Genomic DNA, 19,635 nt, shown 5'->3' with positions numbered 1-19,635 from the left:
TTTGGTTTCCCATCCATATTTTTATTTTGTGTTTCTGGCTAACTTCACAAAAAATTCTGGAAAAATATACTTTCAGCACTTTCTTATAATTTTTTACTCTCCCTGTACAAGACCATAGAAAAGCAGACATAAGCACACATGCAAATAGCTCCCTATTAATCACTGCCCTGCTGAAAACTTCTTTTGCACAATATTCTAGAAATAGCTCTCTGATAAGAATAGTTTCATTTAATGTCACAGGCCATCAACCAAACTTTTAAATTTTATTCGTACAAAAACCATCTATGACTTTAAATCTCTGAGATGGAAGCTGAACTTTCTGGTTTTTTTGTTTTTTTTTTTTTAAAGTGGGTTGCTCTGTTGTTTTTTGTTGGGTTTTTTTGTTTGTTAATTTTTTTTTTTTTTACAGGAGATGTGGAAGAAAGATTTAAAAGATTATTGAAGAACAATTAACAGAAAATCTACGGCTAACAGGCAAAGTCCAGCTTGCTTGCTTAATTTCAAGAGTAAGTCTGTCTTTTCCAGCAGAACAGTGGAAGCTGTGCTTAATTCTAAGCTTTGCTGCTTTTGAGCCTAAGATATATCCAGTTGCTCTTTTTTCAGTGGGCTTGCACTGAGATAAGGAAGGAAATTTGGCCGTTGGAGTGTTTGTGCAAATTCAGTCTGCTTACAGAAAACATAAACTTAGATTTTCTTTTTTTTTTTTTTTTTTAATCCCACATCCTCTGTAGTGGTTGAGACTGAATCTACCCCAGAGAATCACTTTAAGACCTGGTCCTAGTGATAGTTGCCTCTTGTGGGAGCGATGGTGGACAACAGGCTCACCATGAGCCAGTGATGTGCCCTTGCAGCCAAGAGGGCCAATGCACTCCTGGGATGCCTTTAGAAGAGTGGGGCCAGCAGGTCGAGGGAAGTTATCCTCCCTCTCTACTCTGCCCTGGTGAAGCCCCATTTGGAGTACTGTTTGTGCTCCCCAGTTCAAGAGGGACACTGGAGAGAGTCCAGCACAAGGCCACTGAGATGAATAAGGGAATGGAGTATCTGCCTCATGAGGAGAAGCTGAGAGAGCTTGGGCTGTTTAACTTAGAGAAGAGGAGGCTGAGGGGGGAGTCTCACTGATGTCTGTAAGTATTTAAAGGGCAGGTGTCAGGACAATGGGGCCAGACTTTTCTCTGTGGTGTCCAGTGACAGGACAAGGGGTAACAGTCTGGAACAAATTGTCCAGAGAGCCTGTGGAGACATTCAAAACCTGCCTGGACATGTTCCTGAGTAATCTGCTCTAGGCGATCCTGCTCTGGCAGCAGGCTTGGACTAGATGATCTCCAGAGGTCCCTGACAACCCCTGCCATTCTCTGTGATTTTGTGGGTGTGTATGGAGCTGTGGTGATGAGTATGTACCTTTCATCCTCAACAGAGGGCCACAACAAAGTATATTTGTTCTGAAGTCTCAGACAAGGCTTTTATTTTAGAAAGTGAAATATTAGATGGAGAGAAGGACATGAATGTGCCATTCGTTCCCAGCAAATGTGGAATGTTTGCCTGCAAACCTGAGGAGCAGCTTGGCAATCATATTCATTACATCACGTCTCTCAAAAACTCCTAACATTTCTCCCTGAAAGACAGACGTCTTTTATTTAACAGGACATGACTTTCCTCAAAGTAATTTGAGGTTGAGGATACAGGAAAAAGAATGAGAGGTAAAGCTGGTAAGAACATTTTTTTTTTGATGTTTTCCTCATTAAAAATGTTGATCTGCCAAAATGAGAACATTTTATAGAAATAGTTCAACTTTACCTGAAACTGTTTAGGATGGCCTTTCTTCTGGACTCGTTAAAAATGTGCCATTATAGGATTTTCATGACAAGATTGCTTTCCTCTCAGTCCATAGAAGTGCAGTTTATTAAAATACATATTTTCAAAACAATTGATAGCAATAAAATTAGTTGTTTTGATATTACTAAGATAGAAGTCATTAATGGGTTTGAAAGAATTTGTTAAGTTTCAGTTGGTATTTATTGGAAAAAAAAGGGGAAAGTAATAAATGAGAATGGTGGAAAGATCAGAAATCTAAACCAAAATCACAGGATTTTGTATATGGGGAAAGTTAGAGAGAAAATGGATAAGTCATTTGATCTATCAGTTACATACTGGAGTGTCAAATGTCTTTAAAACCCAGTTTCTGAATCCTGATGAAAAGCATCATGAAAAGATTTTTTTGTATGTTCAATAAATTGTGTTCATGATGACTATAATTTGCATCATAGTTTCTGACTTGCTTAAAAGCAGTTTTTTTGGTTTTTTTTTGAAGAAACTGGTTTATTTTTGTTGGCCTCTTTAATTTTATTTTTCTCACTTCACCTCTTTAGTACAATAATATACTGAATGCTCTGAAAACAAAGAGAGGACAAGTGCAGGTCACTAATAACTGAGTGTCGTTTTCCCTGTTAAAAAACCTGGGGTTTCACTGGGAAAAATAACATGATTTTGTGAGGGTGAGTGTTATATGACCATTATGCAACGCAACTTTGTCTTTAAAGGCATCCCCTCAGGCTCTGCTGGGCATTGTGCAGGAAACCTGTTTATCTCTGGTAAAAATGCCATGCAATAGGCAAACTAGGTAGCTCTGTACCCCAGGAGTTTGATGGAGCTCTGTGCAGCTCTGATGTGTTTATATTGTTTCTAGCATTGTGCATCTATCCTCAAGTATGAGCGAGGAGGGATAGCAAATTGACTCAAGTTACATGGGAAAGCAGCGCTCTGTGGTTGAGACTTCCTCACTGATGAGGTGGGAGGAAGAAAGGGAGAAGGATAAATGAAATCTGGTGTTATGTATGTGTATTAATGCATGATAAGTATCTCGCTTTCAGAAGCTCTTACAGAGATGCATGTTGGATTCCTAGGTTTCTCCTTGATTACAGTTTCATGATCCATGTATCTTATGAAGCCCATCCAGTATGAACTTTGAGCTTTCAGTACGCATGGAAGGAGACTTTATGAAGACTTTCTGGTCAGGATTCCTAGTTAAAAGGCTCTCATGAGGGTTGCTTTCTGAGTTTGTGGCTTGCGGAGGAGATATTTCATCCCCAGTGAGGACTGACTTCAGAGGGAGACAGTGAATATATAATATTCATTCCTGAAATGGTACGCGTGCCTTAATATACATGTGCCAAGTCTCTAGAATCCTAATTTTACAAGGGGTGCAGTTCTAGAGACAGGGAAACTATTTACCAAAAATATTTAGATGGAGTCACAGGCTGAAGCAGGCTGAGGATATGAGACTTGCCCTGGGTAATATCCATGCTAGCCAGTCTGCTAAACGTCTATGGTGTACAAGAGGTAGTGAAAGTGCCCTTGCCCCCAGCTGAAATGGCAAACCCTGCAGCAGTTGCATATTTGGGAATATTGTGGTGTTGTGAGGAGCTTTGCAAGGTTAGATTTGTTGTTTGTTAGGCTGTTTATTTTTTTTTTTTTTTAAGTTTGATGAGAGCAGCTTTGTAGGCTTTGGCTGTGTTGTTATTTTCATTATTTTTCAAGTGCTGAGTTTGTTTGTGTTAGCTCGCCTGTTTGCTTTAAGAGTCTTGTTTGTTCTTGGGATTGATGTTTGAGAGAGCTTTGTGCCATTTACATGAATCATGAAAGCACCAGAAATTAATTTTTACAGTTCTGATGAACTCTGCTGTCACCACCATCCTCAGGCACCTGACTGACAATTGGGCAGGCTGGCTACTTGCTCACATTTGGACCTTCCCCCCTGTAGGAGATGGTGAGGACTGACCACATTAAAGCAATCCAATTTTGGATGTCATTGGGACCTCTTCCCAGCCTATGTCTGCCTCACCCTGCAGGGTTTCCCAGAGTATTTTTCATTCAGGTACAGGCTGAACTATTCCATTATATTAACAGACAGATTGCCTTGTGGCATCAACAGGGCTGCAGCCAGGTCACACTGGCATTAAAATCCACAAGATATCAATTTCCCACACAAATTTAAGAAAACTCCTGAGCACATCTATTCTTGAAAACACTTACATGACACAGACTAGACCGAGCATATTTGAAAAATAGGTTTCTTTTTGGTGCGAATGGGTGGAGATTATGAAAATATCAGCCCAGGTTAGGCAAATGTTTGTCCTCACTCCTTTAGGAACAGGAAAGCTGCAGGAGTATTTAGAGCTGGAGACTCTGGTCTGTCCCTCCTCTGTTTTTTGAAGGATATTAAGAGCGTGCACTGAGGTACCTGGGCTGCCCCAGGTAAGCCTCCTTTACTTTCCCTTATTCTTTATTGAAGCTGCATTTTTATCATAAGTATGTCCCCCACAAGCACTGCTGGCAGGAGAGTGATGGCAAGGTAAGTATCTTTGGAGGACAAAATGCCTTTTCTACTGTTCCACTGCATGCAAACACATCTAAAACAGAGGGAGGGTGAGGAGGTAAGATCAGCAATTGTTTAAATGACATCTTTGTTTGACTAAGAGACATGAAATCTGGCCTACAACACAAAAGACTACATACACCTACAGTCTTCCCCCCATTCCCACCCCTGCTGCCTAATGCCAGGGAAAGTACAATGTTTGCCTTCAGGGTTTTCTGTCCCAGCTCACATGTGGGAAAAATTAGTGTTCATGATGGCTGGAAGAGTCTTGTGCAGATGAATCCTGAAACAAATTCTCAGTGGGTAATTTTCAGTTGACTTTTGCAGTTTCAGAACTAGACCTGAAATGACTGTCAGCTAAATAGGGAGTAATTTTGGACAAAACCTGTTTACTTCCAGATGAAATAAAAAAAAACAGTTGAAACTTTGTAGTGCAGAGAGAAAGAAGGGAGTAATTATGGTTAAACACTTGTCAGAACAATTCTGGTGAGAGTGTAGTATCTCTAATCTGAGATCGGATGTCAGCCTCATCTGATTTCTTTCCTTATACTCTGACACATACCAAGCATTCTGGCTTCTGACTAAAGTCAACCAGGCTGCCTGTGAACTAATCTAAAGCTATCTGAATCTGTTCCAAAATTATGGCAAAGTTGGGTATGACTGATTTAAACCCCGATTCAAGAAAGCAGAATCAATGTTTCCTTCTCCGTGCTAGGATGTTGCTGAGCTATTAGTGAAATACATACCTATCCCATTAGCAGTGCTAGCATTTTGAACTGTTTTCATCAAATAAGAAATCATTGCTCATATATAAGGTTTGGGTATGAATACAAAGGTTGGTGAGAACCGGTTTCCACTTGAACTGTCTTATTATAAATAGCAACAAATGTAAAAATACTTTGCACTGATCCTATACTTTCAAATGCAACCTGTAAGAATGACATTGCAAGGGCCAATACATTTAATGATTGCTCTGTCCTTTAGGACTTAATAATCCTGGTTTAATCACAAAAGAAAATTTAAAAAGTTTTAAATTCTAATTATGCAAATATAGCCTTGTCCATAAGAGTCAGGGTGAGTTATTCCTAGCTCTGACAATGCTAAAAATTGAAATAGTGGGCCACTTACCTCTTCTAGAATATCTGTCTGTAACTCCCCTGAAACCAGTGGAAATAGCAGGAATCTACCATTTATAGATGCAGCATTACTATATAGAATTTGTGGTCAGGCTAATGTGAGGGGGAAGGGAATACTGCTTTTCCCATCCCTTTGTGGTTGTGCGGGATTAAGAAAATTAAAGCAACAAAATATAATTTACGAGAATAAACAGAGGACTGAATACAGAGAGGGAACAAACCTATTGACTGGAGGACTAAGCCCACACTTACTTTTGGGCATCAAAGAAAGCTGTGCTTTTCATAGATTACTCACTCCAAGTAATTTTTTCATTCAAGAGACTTACCATCATGCCTGCCTCACTACATCTTTACTAGCTGGTGTACTAATATTTAAAGAAATGCCAAGAAACCTGTTGCCTTATCAGCTTTTTTCCAAAGGAAAGAAAGGACCCTACAGGGTCAGAGGATAAGATTATAAGTAAACTAAATCCTATATTCCTTTTCCAAGGAAACGTGTATCACACAGGATTTATGTTTGCTTTGGCCTGACAAAACAGGCTGGCACTGATGCTTTCTATGCTTATCTGTTGCTGGTACAGGGTGCATCTGGAAGAGCACTAAGAGCAACCTTTGGACAGCTTCTCCCTGCTCTGCACACCTGCAAGGAGGGGACTGGGAAGCCCTGGGGAGCTGTTGGAGTCATGTGGAGAGAGCTGCCAGTCCAGGTATTTTACCCCATTTCAAGTCCCACTCTTGTCCCTCTCCCTTCTTGACCTTCTTCATGGGCTGGTACCAAGAGGGAAGAGGAAAGAGAAGATCCAAGGCTTTATTTCATTGCTGAGCACTTTGGAAGGGTAGGGAGAGACTGAGGTGTGAGCAAATAAAGTCCCAAGGAGCTTACACATGAGCCTGGGGCAGTGTTTGTGTTTAACACTTTCCCCTTTTCCCCCCCAACAGTACATTCACTGAAGGACCTAGCAGATTCTGCCCTGACAGTAATTTAATTAACATTTGGGCTACTGGAAATACCTGAAATAATCCCCCAGATATGTGAAGACCTTGGTCTGGTGATGTTGCTGTACACTCCCAAAAATGGTCTCTGGGGTGGATATCACTCTGCTGTCGTAGGGTCTGAGTGGGAGTTCAAGGAGCTTCATGAGCTGGGTCAGCAAAATAAAGAAGTGACTTAACCCTTTTGCAGAGCTCCCTGGTGTTTGTTCAGAGACATGACAGCAATGGGCCTGAGCTCCCTGTGAGCACAGAGTTATGAAAAGCATTCAGGGCTAAGTATGGATCCAGTTGCTTTCTTTAGAAGAAAGGGAAAAGACAAACACATCTGGGGATGATGGTTCTCTTGCTTGCAGACACCAGTGTGATGGATCCTTTGGCTGGCAATGGAAGTTTTAGTGGTCCTAGTTATCCCCTTGTACCCACAAGAGAATGGTGATATAAGGACAGAGGGAGATCTGGCTGCACCTTCCTTATCAAAGGAAAGCTATTTAGATGGTACTGTTGCCCTGTCACCAGCTGTGGGCCACTCTTTTGAAGTGGGGAGCCAAGAAGGGTATGCTGGAATGATGTAGTTGCCCTGGCCTCATCCAGGGTAGGCCTAGTCCAGTGCTAAGGGAATAAACAATGGTTTTGCAAAATGTCTGATCTACTGTTCTGGTTCACCTGTGCCTAAGATTTCTTGGAAAGTAATTCTCAATTAATGGATGTGAGCTAACTATTTGGGATCCATTTCTTTTCTCAATCAAACAGATGTCAATTTGTCCGTTTCTTTCCACAGAAGCAGGGTCATACCATTTGTATGCCATGTCAGTTGAAATAAAATGTGTGACTATATATCTGTTGGAGCTTAAAGCAGTAAAAAAGAATTACTAACAATCTAGCAATCTAATAGACAAACAATCATCTGCTATATGTTTTAGGGAAACAAGACAATTTCCCTCTCCACTATTCACTGATCTGTGCTGGTTCCCACTAGGTCTGCTTAGACGACTGTTCATCTTGCTCATTTAACTGGATTTGCATAAAATTAAGGTACTTTATGTAGTACTTCTGCAGAATGAAGAAGACACTTAGCTAGATAAAAACTGCTGCCTAAAAGCCCAGCAGTCACAAGACTGGGCCAGTTTCTATTCCATTACAGCGTTTGTGGAAATCACTTAGATTACCAAGATCTCAGCCCTAGTACCCCATGGTGAAAAAAAATGGAAAGCTAAATGATAGCCATACCTATCCCTTAGCTTTTTCACATTAGGTAGGACAAGAAATGCCATTTATTGTGTGTGATTCTGCCTCTTCCTCCTTCATCTGAAATGCAACATCCCTCTCCCTTGTTCTCTTGGTACCAAATGCAGACCCAAAGCTGTTGGTTGTTTCACTTGTGATCAGTCAGGAGAAAGAACCTGGAACACTCTGTGGCCAGAATATCAAGTTGGGTGTCCTTCACTGCCTCTGGTTGTTTGCAATGCAAATGGGAGGCTTTGTCTCACATAGTGAGATAACCATGGTAACCAAATGAAGACAAGTTTGCATTACTTCCTTAGTAAAGTGTAATCCTTCCCCTGGTATGTGTGCCAAAGAGGCATACGGAATTAAAGGGACAGCAAAACATTTCTTGGAAATGGAAGCAACTACGGCAGTGAGCCTCTGGCTTTTTTCTCTTTCTCTCTCTCTCTCTCCTTTTTTTTTTTTTTTTTTTTTTTTTTTTTATTTCAGTTATTCCTGCCACCACCTCTCTCTCTGTTCTTTCCTATCCTGTCTTTTTCTAGTATTCCCATTGTTAAAAACTAGACTAAGTCTGAGATCTGCTTTCCCTTTGTCCAGAGGCTCATCACTCCAAACTGTCAACTTAAACACCACTTCTTGGCAAAAAGCCTTTCCTTGCCCTTCCTATCTCTGAAAAAAAAAACAAAAACCAACAAAAACCCAACCCAACCCCAAAAAAAAACCAACCAAAAGAAAAAAAAAAACAACAGAAAACCAAAACGGGGGTGGAAAGCCAAGCTAAGAATACGAGTTCTCATCCTCCAGTTTTTCAGACTTGGGTGTGTGGCAGAGCAGAGGCACAGATGCACCAGCCTGCAACTATTCCATTATATTAACAGCTGGATCAAGCATACAGGTTGGAGCTTATCAATTTTTTTTCACTGTAGGCATTAAAAATTTTAGAAAGCTTTTTTTTTGTCTTCTGATCTGTAAGTTAATATACGAGAATTCCAATTAAAAGAATTTAATTCCAGTTTTAAAGAGCTTTGATTTCTTTCATAGCTTCATAGGCTGCCTCTTTTAACCAGCAAGAGGATATGTTTTAGCACGGAGACCAGGCTCAAACTGAGTGTACTTCAAAATTCTTGCTGTTACTGTTTTAACTGTCGTTGGGGTTTTTTTCTTGCTTTTGCCAACTTATGCACTGAATTTATGCACCTTCCCTTATGTATCTGGGAAGCTTAAAATACAACACTTTCCCTCCCTTTTTAGCACAGACTTATCCTGTTTCAAATGGAAACATGGTTAGATATTGTTATTTAGTGTTCTCCATTATGTTTATTCTCAGTTAAGTGTGAGCATGATTGTGATTGAAATGCAGCAAAATTATACCATTACCTTCCAGTTTGTTATTCACTGTGAGCAACACTGATTGTCTCAACCAGCTCTAGGACTTCTGCTTTGAAAAGAGCAGGACAAGTTGATGCTGTGGTCCCTGAGGAGAAACTTTACTAAAGACTTTGCACTGACAAAAACCTACCCAAATTTATATTTGCCAGCATATGAGAAGGGCTGAAGTGTTATTAGAAGTTTTCATTAACTGGCACACTTCCAGAAAAACTTCATTCCCTGGAGTGACTTCACTTGTGAATTTTCACATGGATGTTCCAGGGGTGCTTTGAATATTAAGCCAAGTGTCCTTCATTTCTTTTAATGCAAATTGTAGGCATGCTGGAAAGACAAAATAAGTCTGTATCTTTCTACAGAAACTAGGATTTCAGTGTGCTTCACCACTTTCAGGTTGACGTGCAGGGAAAGGGGACTTCAGCTTTATTCAGCAGCCTAATGTCAGGGACCAAAATTGAAGACAGAAAAGGTTTTTGTCATCTCCTCTTTGCTTCTAGTGAGACAGAGAGAAAATAAGGAGTCCTCAGTTTTCAAGCAGTGGTTTGTCCAGATAAACAGCAGCTGAAAAGAGTGAATAATAATACACAAAATAGAAATTATGACCGTTCCTGCCAGCTAGCATTTTGCTAGATGCATCTTCTCATTTATTTGGTCAGAGATGAGTAGATAGATACCATGAGCTTTTTCCCTGATAGAGCTGCCATAAAAAGAATAAGCTAGAATACCAAACACAACAGTGTCACATAAAGGACTCTGCAGTAATAATATGAAAATTCTTCTTTGTTATTTTCCTTGCATTAATTTATATTTTTAAATCACTACCTAAATACAACAATTGATTCAGAAACCATAAAGATGATCATAGAAAATTTTCTCATCTTACTTATGGGATCAGAAAATAGCATTTAGGTTTGGTTGTTTTTTTCTACATTCTGTATTGCAAAAGCATACTTAGATTTCTGCTGTCATACCAAAATAGCCTGGTCACCATAAATATGTTCAAATACTTTTGTGTATGGAGACGGAATGTCTTGGGATTTTAATGACCTTCTTAACTCAAAGTATCTGAGATTTGCTGTTACCTTCTAAATAATATCTGTATAACAACGTGTTTAGTTTCATATTTCTCAATATTAATGTTAACTGTGCACTGTTTAATCAGGTATTGGTGCACCTGGATATGAAGATGTTTGGATTCATAAATGTCTAAAAAAGAGTGGATAAATATTAACCAAGTGTGATTGAGTAATCACTTGACAAATGGAAAGGGAAAAGTTATATTAACAGCACTATCCAGTAGGCATCATACAGTGTGAGGAATATGGTGTGAAGCTGATGAAGTTCAAGATCCTGTTTCAGTGAAACAAACACTCTTTACTGTAGCTGATGGCAAGGAGAATGGTTCTGTTAAATGCTGGCAACTAAAGTGAGACAAATCTGTCTGGGAACCTGCCATAAACTGTTGATGTGTTTTTCAATTTTTGGAAACTTTTAATTTCTTGCATTCTGTAGTAAAGATCTGGTATAAATGTCTCATTGACTCAGAGTGCTCAGTTTCTACCTTGAAGCTTCCTTGGAGGAGATGGGTAGAGGAAAGAAAAAGAAAAAAAAAAAAGAAAAAAAATATATTTCCAAGATGTTCTCAGTGTGTTATCAAATGAACAAAACACACAGAACATGGAAACCAGCCAGTCATTCATTCCATCAACAGATTTGCAGAGCTAAATTTGCTTCTGGAGAGCAGTTAGAAATTAAAACACACAGATGATGAGTGGTGCTGGCACCCAAACTGTGATCAAGAGGACACTCTTGTCTGAAAAGATGTACCCTATCAGATTAATCATTATGTGTTAATTAATTTGAAATCAAAAGGATGTCTTCTGCTGTCTATGCATAGGAAATTAATGGTGATAGCACTAATTAAATGTAATGGAAGTTACCTCTGTACTCCCCACATCTGGGGCCAAACTCTTTATTGCCCTTCATGTTGTGTCATTTACAGTTCAGTCCCGTTGTAGCATCTTACCCTCACTGTGCCCTGCTGCAAATGGCTGTGCTAGTCGTCAGGCAACAGAGAATCAGGCTGTTGGATCACTCAGGTGGGAAATGAGCTGATTTCTATTAATCTAGCTCTAAATCTTGACTTCTAATCCTGGGAAGGTGTGTCACTGTGAGTTATCCTAGCATGAAAAAAAAGATCCTTCTGCCTCACTTTCCTTCCTTCCTTTCCCAAAACACTTCTGTCCTTTCTTTGACCTCCTTCTCCTGGCAACTTTTCTGACAGATGGGAAACTCCATTTCCTTGCAGTTATTTTCTTTCACCAAATGCAGTGGCCGCATATGTTCTCACCATTCTTGTGTAACTGCAGTGCTCTGACTGGAAGGACTTCTAGAGGCTGTGTCACACAGATGAGACTCTGGACTCAGTCTGCTAGAGAACTTGGAAGCAGAGTTCATGTTCTGTAACCCACTCTGCACAAAGGAGATTGCTACCCTCTTCTTTCAGTCTTTTACTCATGCCTTTTTTTTAGTGTCAAGGTCTCCTAAAGGGTAATAATAGAAAAGAACTGAGTGGGTATTGATGATAAATTACCCACTACAATAAAAAAATCTAAGTGATTGCAAAGAATATCAAGTATTCTGGTTTATTTTCTCCTGAGAACATTCACAAAAGGGACAGGAAACCGATTTTTTCCTACCTCATTGCTAGTTGGCTTTGTAAAAATCTTTTGTGTTTCGTGTCACATCTGGGCTATTGTATGTGATTAAGCAGAGCTAGACACTGCTCCTCTGGGTTTTCAAGACAGGAAAGTGATACAACCACTTCTCTTAGCTGCAGTTCACTTTGGTGATGGGATTGAACCAATGCTCTCATGGTCAGACAAAAAGTCTGTCAAATTCAGGAGAGCAAGCAGCATTTAATAGAAGCTTCCCTTTTAATGCCATGTCCACTAATACCAAGCCACTCAAAAGATGCTCTTGTGGTCCTTAATACATATTTTCCTCTGAATGTCTTTCATATAGCCTGGTTTCCATCTCACACAAGATGCACCTCCTTCTCCTCAGCCCCTCTCACCGTCTCAGGAACAACCCCACCCTGATGTGATTAATAATTGATAGCATTGGTGGGCATGAGAACGTTACCTTAGTGGTTTGCTGGAGCAGTTTTCACAGTCTGAGGGGTAGCAGCTGGAGAGCTATGTCAGTGGAATCATACCAAGCTCATTTTTTGTTGCAAAAGGATTTGAACATGTGGGGAAAGATTAGTTTCTAAAAGACACAGTAACTGATACAGAACAAGATGCCCCAGCATTAGTCACTGCAGGGACTTTAAAATTTCTGTTACAGTGGTGTTGAAAAGATGAAAAAGAGCACTTACTTACACTGATCAGGGTACAAGATCCTGCTCCCCAGATCTTAAAATTGAAATAGGTACTATTGGAAAGATACAGTATTATTATATCTGCATTGCATAAAGGAAACTGGGGTGCAAAGCAAAGATGTGACTTGCCCATTCAAGAAAGAACCCATGTTTCCAGAGTACCAGACCAGGGATTTAGCCTCCAAAAATAGCATCCTGCCATATGATCAACAATAGGGTTCTCTATTGACTGCTGGGTTTTAAAACCACTGCTGATGTTTTATGATAAGTAAGGACAGATCTTTTTCTTGCTTTGTAAGATGGGTATCAGAACCTGGCCAGTGGATTGTTCACAGCTTTGATATGGACAAGGAAGGGATTCTGTTGTGCAGCAGGATCGTGGACTTCTACAGATAAAGATTCTCTACTGTCAAAAGTGAAAGACTACCCTTTTCATATGCCACTGCTTGGTAAGACTAGAAAAAAGGATTCTACAGATTCTCAGAATTCCGTGGTGACTTCAGGAAAATATCAGGGTGTTGTTTTTTTCTCTGCTAGTGTTCTTGTGGTGGTGAAAAGCATCCACACTTTACTCTGTCACCAGATCCATCTTCATTTTTATTTTCAGTCTTTTGTTCTTGCCCACAGAGGTTCAGGTGGAATCTGTGCACATATTTGCATTTCCTATAGAAATGGTAAATATGCACAAATCTATTATATCCCCAGGCCTGTTTGTAAGTACCAGATACTTAAACTGATACTCAGTATAACACTTGTGGTTGTGGATTGTCTCCTTTCTCTTAGTTGGGTGGGGAAAAATCACCATGTTTTGCAAAATCTGATTTTGTTTGTCATGAAAAATTGCTTTTTTTTTTTTCTATTGTTCTTTCTTCTGCCTGGTTGTGCCTGCATGCCACTTCTCAGGGTATGTGACCTAATACGTGGGACCTTCTTCCCAGCCATCTCTGAGGTTTGTGTTCAGTCCAAAGCTAGGCTGCTGCTACTGTCAGTGGAGAAAAGGACCCCCAAACAGTTCCTTGTCTCTTCCTTCTAATGCAGGTGAACTGCCATGGAGGTGTCATACTCCTTCTGTTGACCATAAAGGGAACCTAAAAAACAGGTTTGGAGAAAACATGCTGACTTACTAGGTGATCTTAATTTGAGTGCACCAATAGTGGGCTTTCAGTGTTATAGCTAGGCACATGCTGACAGTCTTAAAGCAGCTTGCTCTGCTTAACAAAAAGCCATGACCTTGCAAGTCTGTATACACTGTATTCTACAGTATGAGGTCTCCAAAGTCTGGAGTGTAAAGACTTCTGACTGCTACAGTCCTTCTATGTCTTTTCTCTGTGTTATTGAGAGTTGCACCATTGAATACAGAAGGCGATAATGCAATGAAACTGCCTCCCACTTTATCTCATGTCAGACTGAGACGTTGCACATCATGGAGAGCAAAGCAGCTCCTTAAAATGATGGTCTCGGTGGCTCTGGTGGAACCTGTGGGGAAAGAAGTCTGCCTGTACCATGAAAAACTGAGTGGAAAGGCGAGAGGGATGGGATCTGTTCCTGGCTCTACTGGAGACTTCCTGCATGCTTGGCAAGGAGATTATCCTTCTTTCTTAGAAGGCTGGACTGTCTTCCTCATTTCAAGCTATGCAGGCAGAATCAGAAAAATTAGTTTTCCATTTTCATTAGGACTGCTAGATACTTCTAGAATAGGGATGACTGACAATAGAGACAAATAAATAATTCAGGGTTTTATTTTGCTCTCCAAATTTGGTTTAAAAAGACCCCAGAGTGTTAATGGAAATTACTAGACTCTCCTCCTAGTATTTCTTATGCAATCCAGGACTGACCAAAAATGAAGTCATACAATAGAGTGGTTGTTATATACTAATCTGGAAACAATTTACATAAGAGCTCTAATTGTATTTATTTTATGCCTTATTTATCCTATAGGAAAGATAACTTTTTCAATATTGAAGTTTACACTATGAAAATTGTGACCCCTGAAAATTTAGAACCAAATATTCTGCTTTTTTGTTTCAACCAAATAATGAGATTTTTATTTTGTTGAACTACATCAAAATACTCTTTCACAACTATTTAGTCTGAAATAACGTGACTTGCTTACAACCAAGTGCCTCATGAGAAAGGTATCTTATTTCTCTGCTCATTTCCAGGGTATTCTTTGGAGGACAGCATTTCCCATCAGGTGTCTGGATAGCTTTCTGATGAACCTATCTGCTACATCATGGGAATTTCACAATGCTGTGTCCCACAAGACATGTAGCCTGCTGCATAAGCATGATTTATGGTGCAGCCTCTGGTTACACATACTGAGAATTCTCTAAAGCAACATGCTACCTTAAAGAAATACAGTTTAACCTTGAACTTTTTAAAATTTAATGTGTTTTGTTCTGATTTTTTTTAGCTATTTTTTACTCTTGAGGATAAAAAACCAAAGTCTAAAGTATTACCTATAACCTCTTCAGTAAGACTTCATGCATTTGTTGCTTAAGCAAACACAGCTGAAGTGGTTAGAGACAGGGCTGTTCTGGATAAGAAAATTAAAAAAGACAGAGCCTTGGGAATGGTGCTTGGTGGCATGGTGAGGAGAAAAAAAAAATAGCAGTAATCTTCAGTAACAGTCATAGCAGCATTTTCCAGTGGCAAGGTAAGGCCAAGTCAGCCAAACTCATGCATTGCAGGGCTGGATATTATTACTGCTGTCATGAATATTTACCATGTCACCATGCAGACATGGATCACCTGAGAACTATTGTACAGCTGCCTCTTACGTGATGCTCTGAAAATGCTTTTTATTCTATTCCTCTCGCTCCCGCCCTGGATAAGCAGATTTAATTAAATTCTTGGTAAAATTTAAGTTCAGAAGCATAAGACTTAAGTCATGCAGAATGATAAAATTTAATGGTCTTTGCCTTAAGATTAAACACAAGATTTGAATAGCAACACTTAACAGATGTATGCTGAGGAGAAAACAGGGGGTGTTCACAGGCAGGAAGGAAGATGAGCCCATGGGTCTTCTTCCACCAACCACCCACACTCAGCTTGTCCATGTCCTAAGTGTCCTGTGCTGTGCTTGCCCATGGGGCTGCCTCCCTGACCTCATCTCTTCTCAGGAAAGAGCAGGTATTCTTTTGGGGATTTAATTATTTTGTCTTTTTAAAATGGTTTTTATCTTACAGTCTACCTACATGTGGGTATAAGCCACAAGGCCAAGAGCAGGGGTGTACAATAGAACATCATTTGTCATCTATAGTAAGGGCTACATAACTACTAAATATCAGGAAAAAGTCTCATCAGGAAAAGTTTATATTCATGGGTGAACTGTAGATTTTTTCTGTAGATTTTTTCCTCAATTTAGAGTCCTAATTAGAAGATTCTCACACGAAGTCTTCTACGGTAAAGTCAACACTGACATGAATTGGTTTTTTTTTTTTCCACTGAATGAGTTGAGGCTTCTAGGACAGGTTTGCATAGTGGTCTGAAAATTGTGGGACAAGATGTTCAGGTGACTGAAGTCCTGCCTGACCTGAAAGCAGAACTTCTTGCTCATTCTTACCTATTTTCCTGATGTGCTAAATATAGTGAATCCAGAGATTTTTATTTTTTTAGGAAAGGAATCAGAAGCCCAGATTACCTCACAGCTTCTTATATATTTCTGAAAATGTCCACATTTTCAGTGCTTTTGGAAGACTAAAATATTATTTATTCATAAACAAAAGTATACTTAGATGTGCAGTAAACAGAACACCAATTAGCACCACTGTTGGTTTACAAAGTATTTTTTGTTTGTTTATTTTCATAAGGTTTTCTGACAGATTTCTAAAGGGCAGTATTTCCCCAAAAGTATCTTCCAATTTGGTAATGAGATTCAGTGTTTCTTGAATCAGGAACAAACTAGTTACACACATCAGGAAATGTAAATATCCTGCCTCCCCCCCCCATTACCGTTTTTGTGACCTCTTAAATATTTCAAAATGTCAAGTTCTCCAGAGAGGAACTTCTCAGGAGAGACTTCTCATGAGAGAAAGAAGTGGAGACTCTAACCGTGAATGAAATGACCTGTGTTGCATTACCTGCAAGTGCAAAGTTTGTTCACAAACAACAGGCTCCTGAGCAGTTTGCTCTCAGTTTACAGGTTGTATGGCTTAGCCTTGGAAGCAGTACATTGGCATGTTCTTGCCCCACAGCAATACAGGACAGTTCAGCTTAATTTAGCCCAGCAACACCAGCTGCTGCCTCTTGCCCAACTTGCTGTAGCCTATGAGGTTCTGCCCTCAATCACGAGTCTCAGCCTCTGATTTTTGGTGACCTGCTGTTTTCTACATGTCCTACAAACACCAGGCTTCTCATCATTAAATGATTTACTTAACACCCTGGCCAGTGTTTCACAGTGCTAGGTGTTTAATTTGTATTTATTCGCTGCCGACAATATGAGATACTGAGGAAATCACAGCAGCAGCCAGTTTGTGGTATAATGCTCTGTTACAGAGAGGAGTGCCTATGTGCTGCTAGGGGAAAGTTGTATTAACTCTCACTTTTAGATCTTATTTTTTGCATTCTCTAACAGTTTTATCGTGAATCTACAGCTTCTGTTGGCATGTGAGTAGGAAATGACATACAAGAAGCTGATTCTTATTCACATTATGCTTGGTTTGTTGCTAGAATGTCTGGTTTATGTTACCACAGCAAATTACAGGATGTTAGTAACCTTTATGTTTTCAATTTGGATGGATATCCTTTCACTGAGTAAGCCAGAGGGAACTTGTGTAGAATTAACAAGTGAAAGAATGATCCATTAGAGAACATGAAAAGATGTTTTCCCCTTCTTTATTGATGCAATTGTGTTAAATAGAAATGCAAGCTTTAAAAGCTAGACAAAAATTATTCATCTTGTAAAAGGTAGAAGGATACCTACTGTGCTCTTAGGCAAATACTACCTCAGATTTCAGAGGATCAACAAATGTATTATTTCAGTGTTGGGAAGGGAACTGATAACTACAAGCTCTGCGTATTTGCATCCGACTTATTTCCATTTCATCATCCTGAAATGACATAATGTGCACCTTACAGCTCATTGGTGTAGCACATTTGGAGCCCAGTAAACAATAGTAGCAGTTCTTGGACAAGTATTCTCTCCTTCAGACAGTCTTGCAAATGTTCTGCAGTTGTCTCACTCCTCTCAAATGTTTAAAGCATGATACAAAGCCCAGAGAAATCAGTTGTAAAAATGCTCAGCATTTCAATTAATTACACCTGAAAAACTGCTATACACACACACAAAAAAAAATGTTGTACCATCATGGGCTGGAATGAGAACTTAAAATAATATGTTTTTAAAGTTTTTTTTTCTCAAAACACAAAGATCATATTTGCTGTATGTATGTCTTTGTATTTCCTTATATAATGCAATCAGTCTTTTGATCTTTTCTCTAGTTTAAGACATTACTGTTTTGAGGGGGAAAAAAGGTAAGAAAATAAATAATTTTTATTTCTTCTTGTTTGTAGTTTCCTAACCAGTGCAAGTGACCACACAAAGCTACAGGAGGTAGGTGTCAGACACCTTACACATCTGTTGCAATGTTTGTTTTTTTTTTACTTTTTCTCTCAGATGGATAGCAATAGTTCAAAAATCTAAGTATCCTTCAGTGCTTGTTTAAGATGTGAGCGGATGGATAACCTGCCATGATAAAAAATTGATCAAGGCAATGCTTCCACTGTGTATAAACCTTTGCTACTGAAGTTTGTAGTTACTTGTATAAAGTTAAGTGTTGATGTAAGAAAAACATGTCATCTTGTCATCTTGCATACTGAGAAAGACTACTGTGCTACAGGTCGTTCCCTCTGCAGTGAGTGGGCTCTGAAAAGCAGCTATTTCTCTACAGACGGGGGGATGCAAACACAACGAGAAGCAAAGCACAGAAGTGTTCTCAGGTGCCACTCCTGCTGCTGCAACTCACTGTGCCTTGTCTCTCCAAAACTTTGTCAAGAGCAATTACATCTTCTGAAGTAGGTGGCTAGAGAAACCATGCTCCCTAAAGGTTCCCCAAAGATTCACCATCTGTCAAAAGTGAGCCATTCTGCCACCTTTATAATTAGCATTTAGTGGCAACTCACACCTACGTTCTCACACCTACTGTAACATACTGTTCTTGAGAACAAGCGTATTGCCACACACTCAAGCCGGCTCTTCTTCTTCTTCTATTACATATTGTTATTAAACCAAGCTAAAATGCAAATGTTTACTCTAGGGAAAGAAAAAAAATCATAATGACATCCCAGAGAAGCACATGAGTAAACACATTTCATTGTGTCTTTTTTCCAACCAGATCTCTGCAAGAGGGTTCGGAAAGTCCAGTTATGTCAAGATGCAATAGTCTCAGCTCTTCCTGCTCACTTACAGGTGCACCCCAGAGGTTAGTTGTTTCCATGTCTTTCCAGCTAGGATTACAAGGTATTAACCCATTTAAAGGTCAAAAAAAGTGAGTACAACTTTGAATAAGCAGTTGAAGGTCTTATTTTTAAAAGGCATCTCCTAATTTATTTTTAACAAGATCAAAATTACCATCTCAATAACAGGTGTCTGATCTCAAAGGCTGCAGGGTCTTACAACAGCCACAGCATGCCTTATTGGTATCATGTCTGGAGAGAACTGAGCCTGTAGAGCTGTGAACCTACACCTTTTATTAATGTTACTTTTGCTAAGCTATTTAGATCCCATGCCACCAAATTCCTCAGGGGGGAGAAGCATGTGTTAACCTCTTTGCAATGTGACCAAATATGACCTCTTTCACCTTAAGTAGTAGTCTCCACAGGAGAAGAAAAGCAAGGAATGACTAATTTGATGAAAACAAGACCATATAATAGCATCTGCAGGAGAAAAGTGGCACTGAGGTAATTATGTAAATAATCTTGATATTTTCACCACAGAATCACTGAGTGGCTGGTGCTCTCAGAAAAGGATCCAGTGGAGGTTCTTCTTGAGTTGGGGTTTGGTACAGAAGAACCTGATGTCTGCACTAGAATCCCTTCTCGGTTCCTCAGTGGTGCTTCTGTAGCAAAAGGGATCAACATTGGAGTGTTTTTGGAAGCTCAGAAGCAGCGGATGGACATTGAGACACCAGACCTGTATGGTA

At 39.6% G+C, this 19,635-nt stretch overlaps 2 protein-coding genes across 3 annotated transcripts in view; one reads left to right on the top strand and one right to left on the bottom strand.

Moving 5' to 3' along the window:
• Nucleotides 1-19,635, bottom strand: part of LSM5 (LSM5 homolog, U6 small nuclear RNA and mRNA degradation associated) — a 591,871-nt gene that overhangs the window by 133,223 nt on the left and 439,013 nt on the right. The gene's annotated exons all lie outside the window — the stretch shown is intronic.
• The window catches only part of ITPRID1 (ITPR interacting domain containing 1), a 46,997-nt gene continuing 31,669 nt past the window's right edge, over nucleotides 4,308-19,635 (top strand). The window contains 3 exon segments of the mRNA XM_071736881.1: nucleotides 4,308-4,348; nucleotides 18,829-18,915; nucleotides 19,430-19,632. Of these exon segments, the coding sequence (XP_071592982.1) occupies nucleotides 4,308-4,348; nucleotides 18,829-18,915; nucleotides 19,430-19,632 (331 nt within the window).

The sequence above is a fragment of the Heliangelus exortis genome, chromosome 2, assembly GCF_036169615.1.
Source record: "Heliangelus exortis chromosome 2, bHelExo1.hap1, whole genome shotgun sequence".
NCBI lineage: Eukaryota > Metazoa > Chordata > Aves > Apodiformes > Trochilidae > Heliangelus > Heliangelus exortis.
This window is presented reverse-complemented; position numbering and strand designations above follow the sequence as displayed.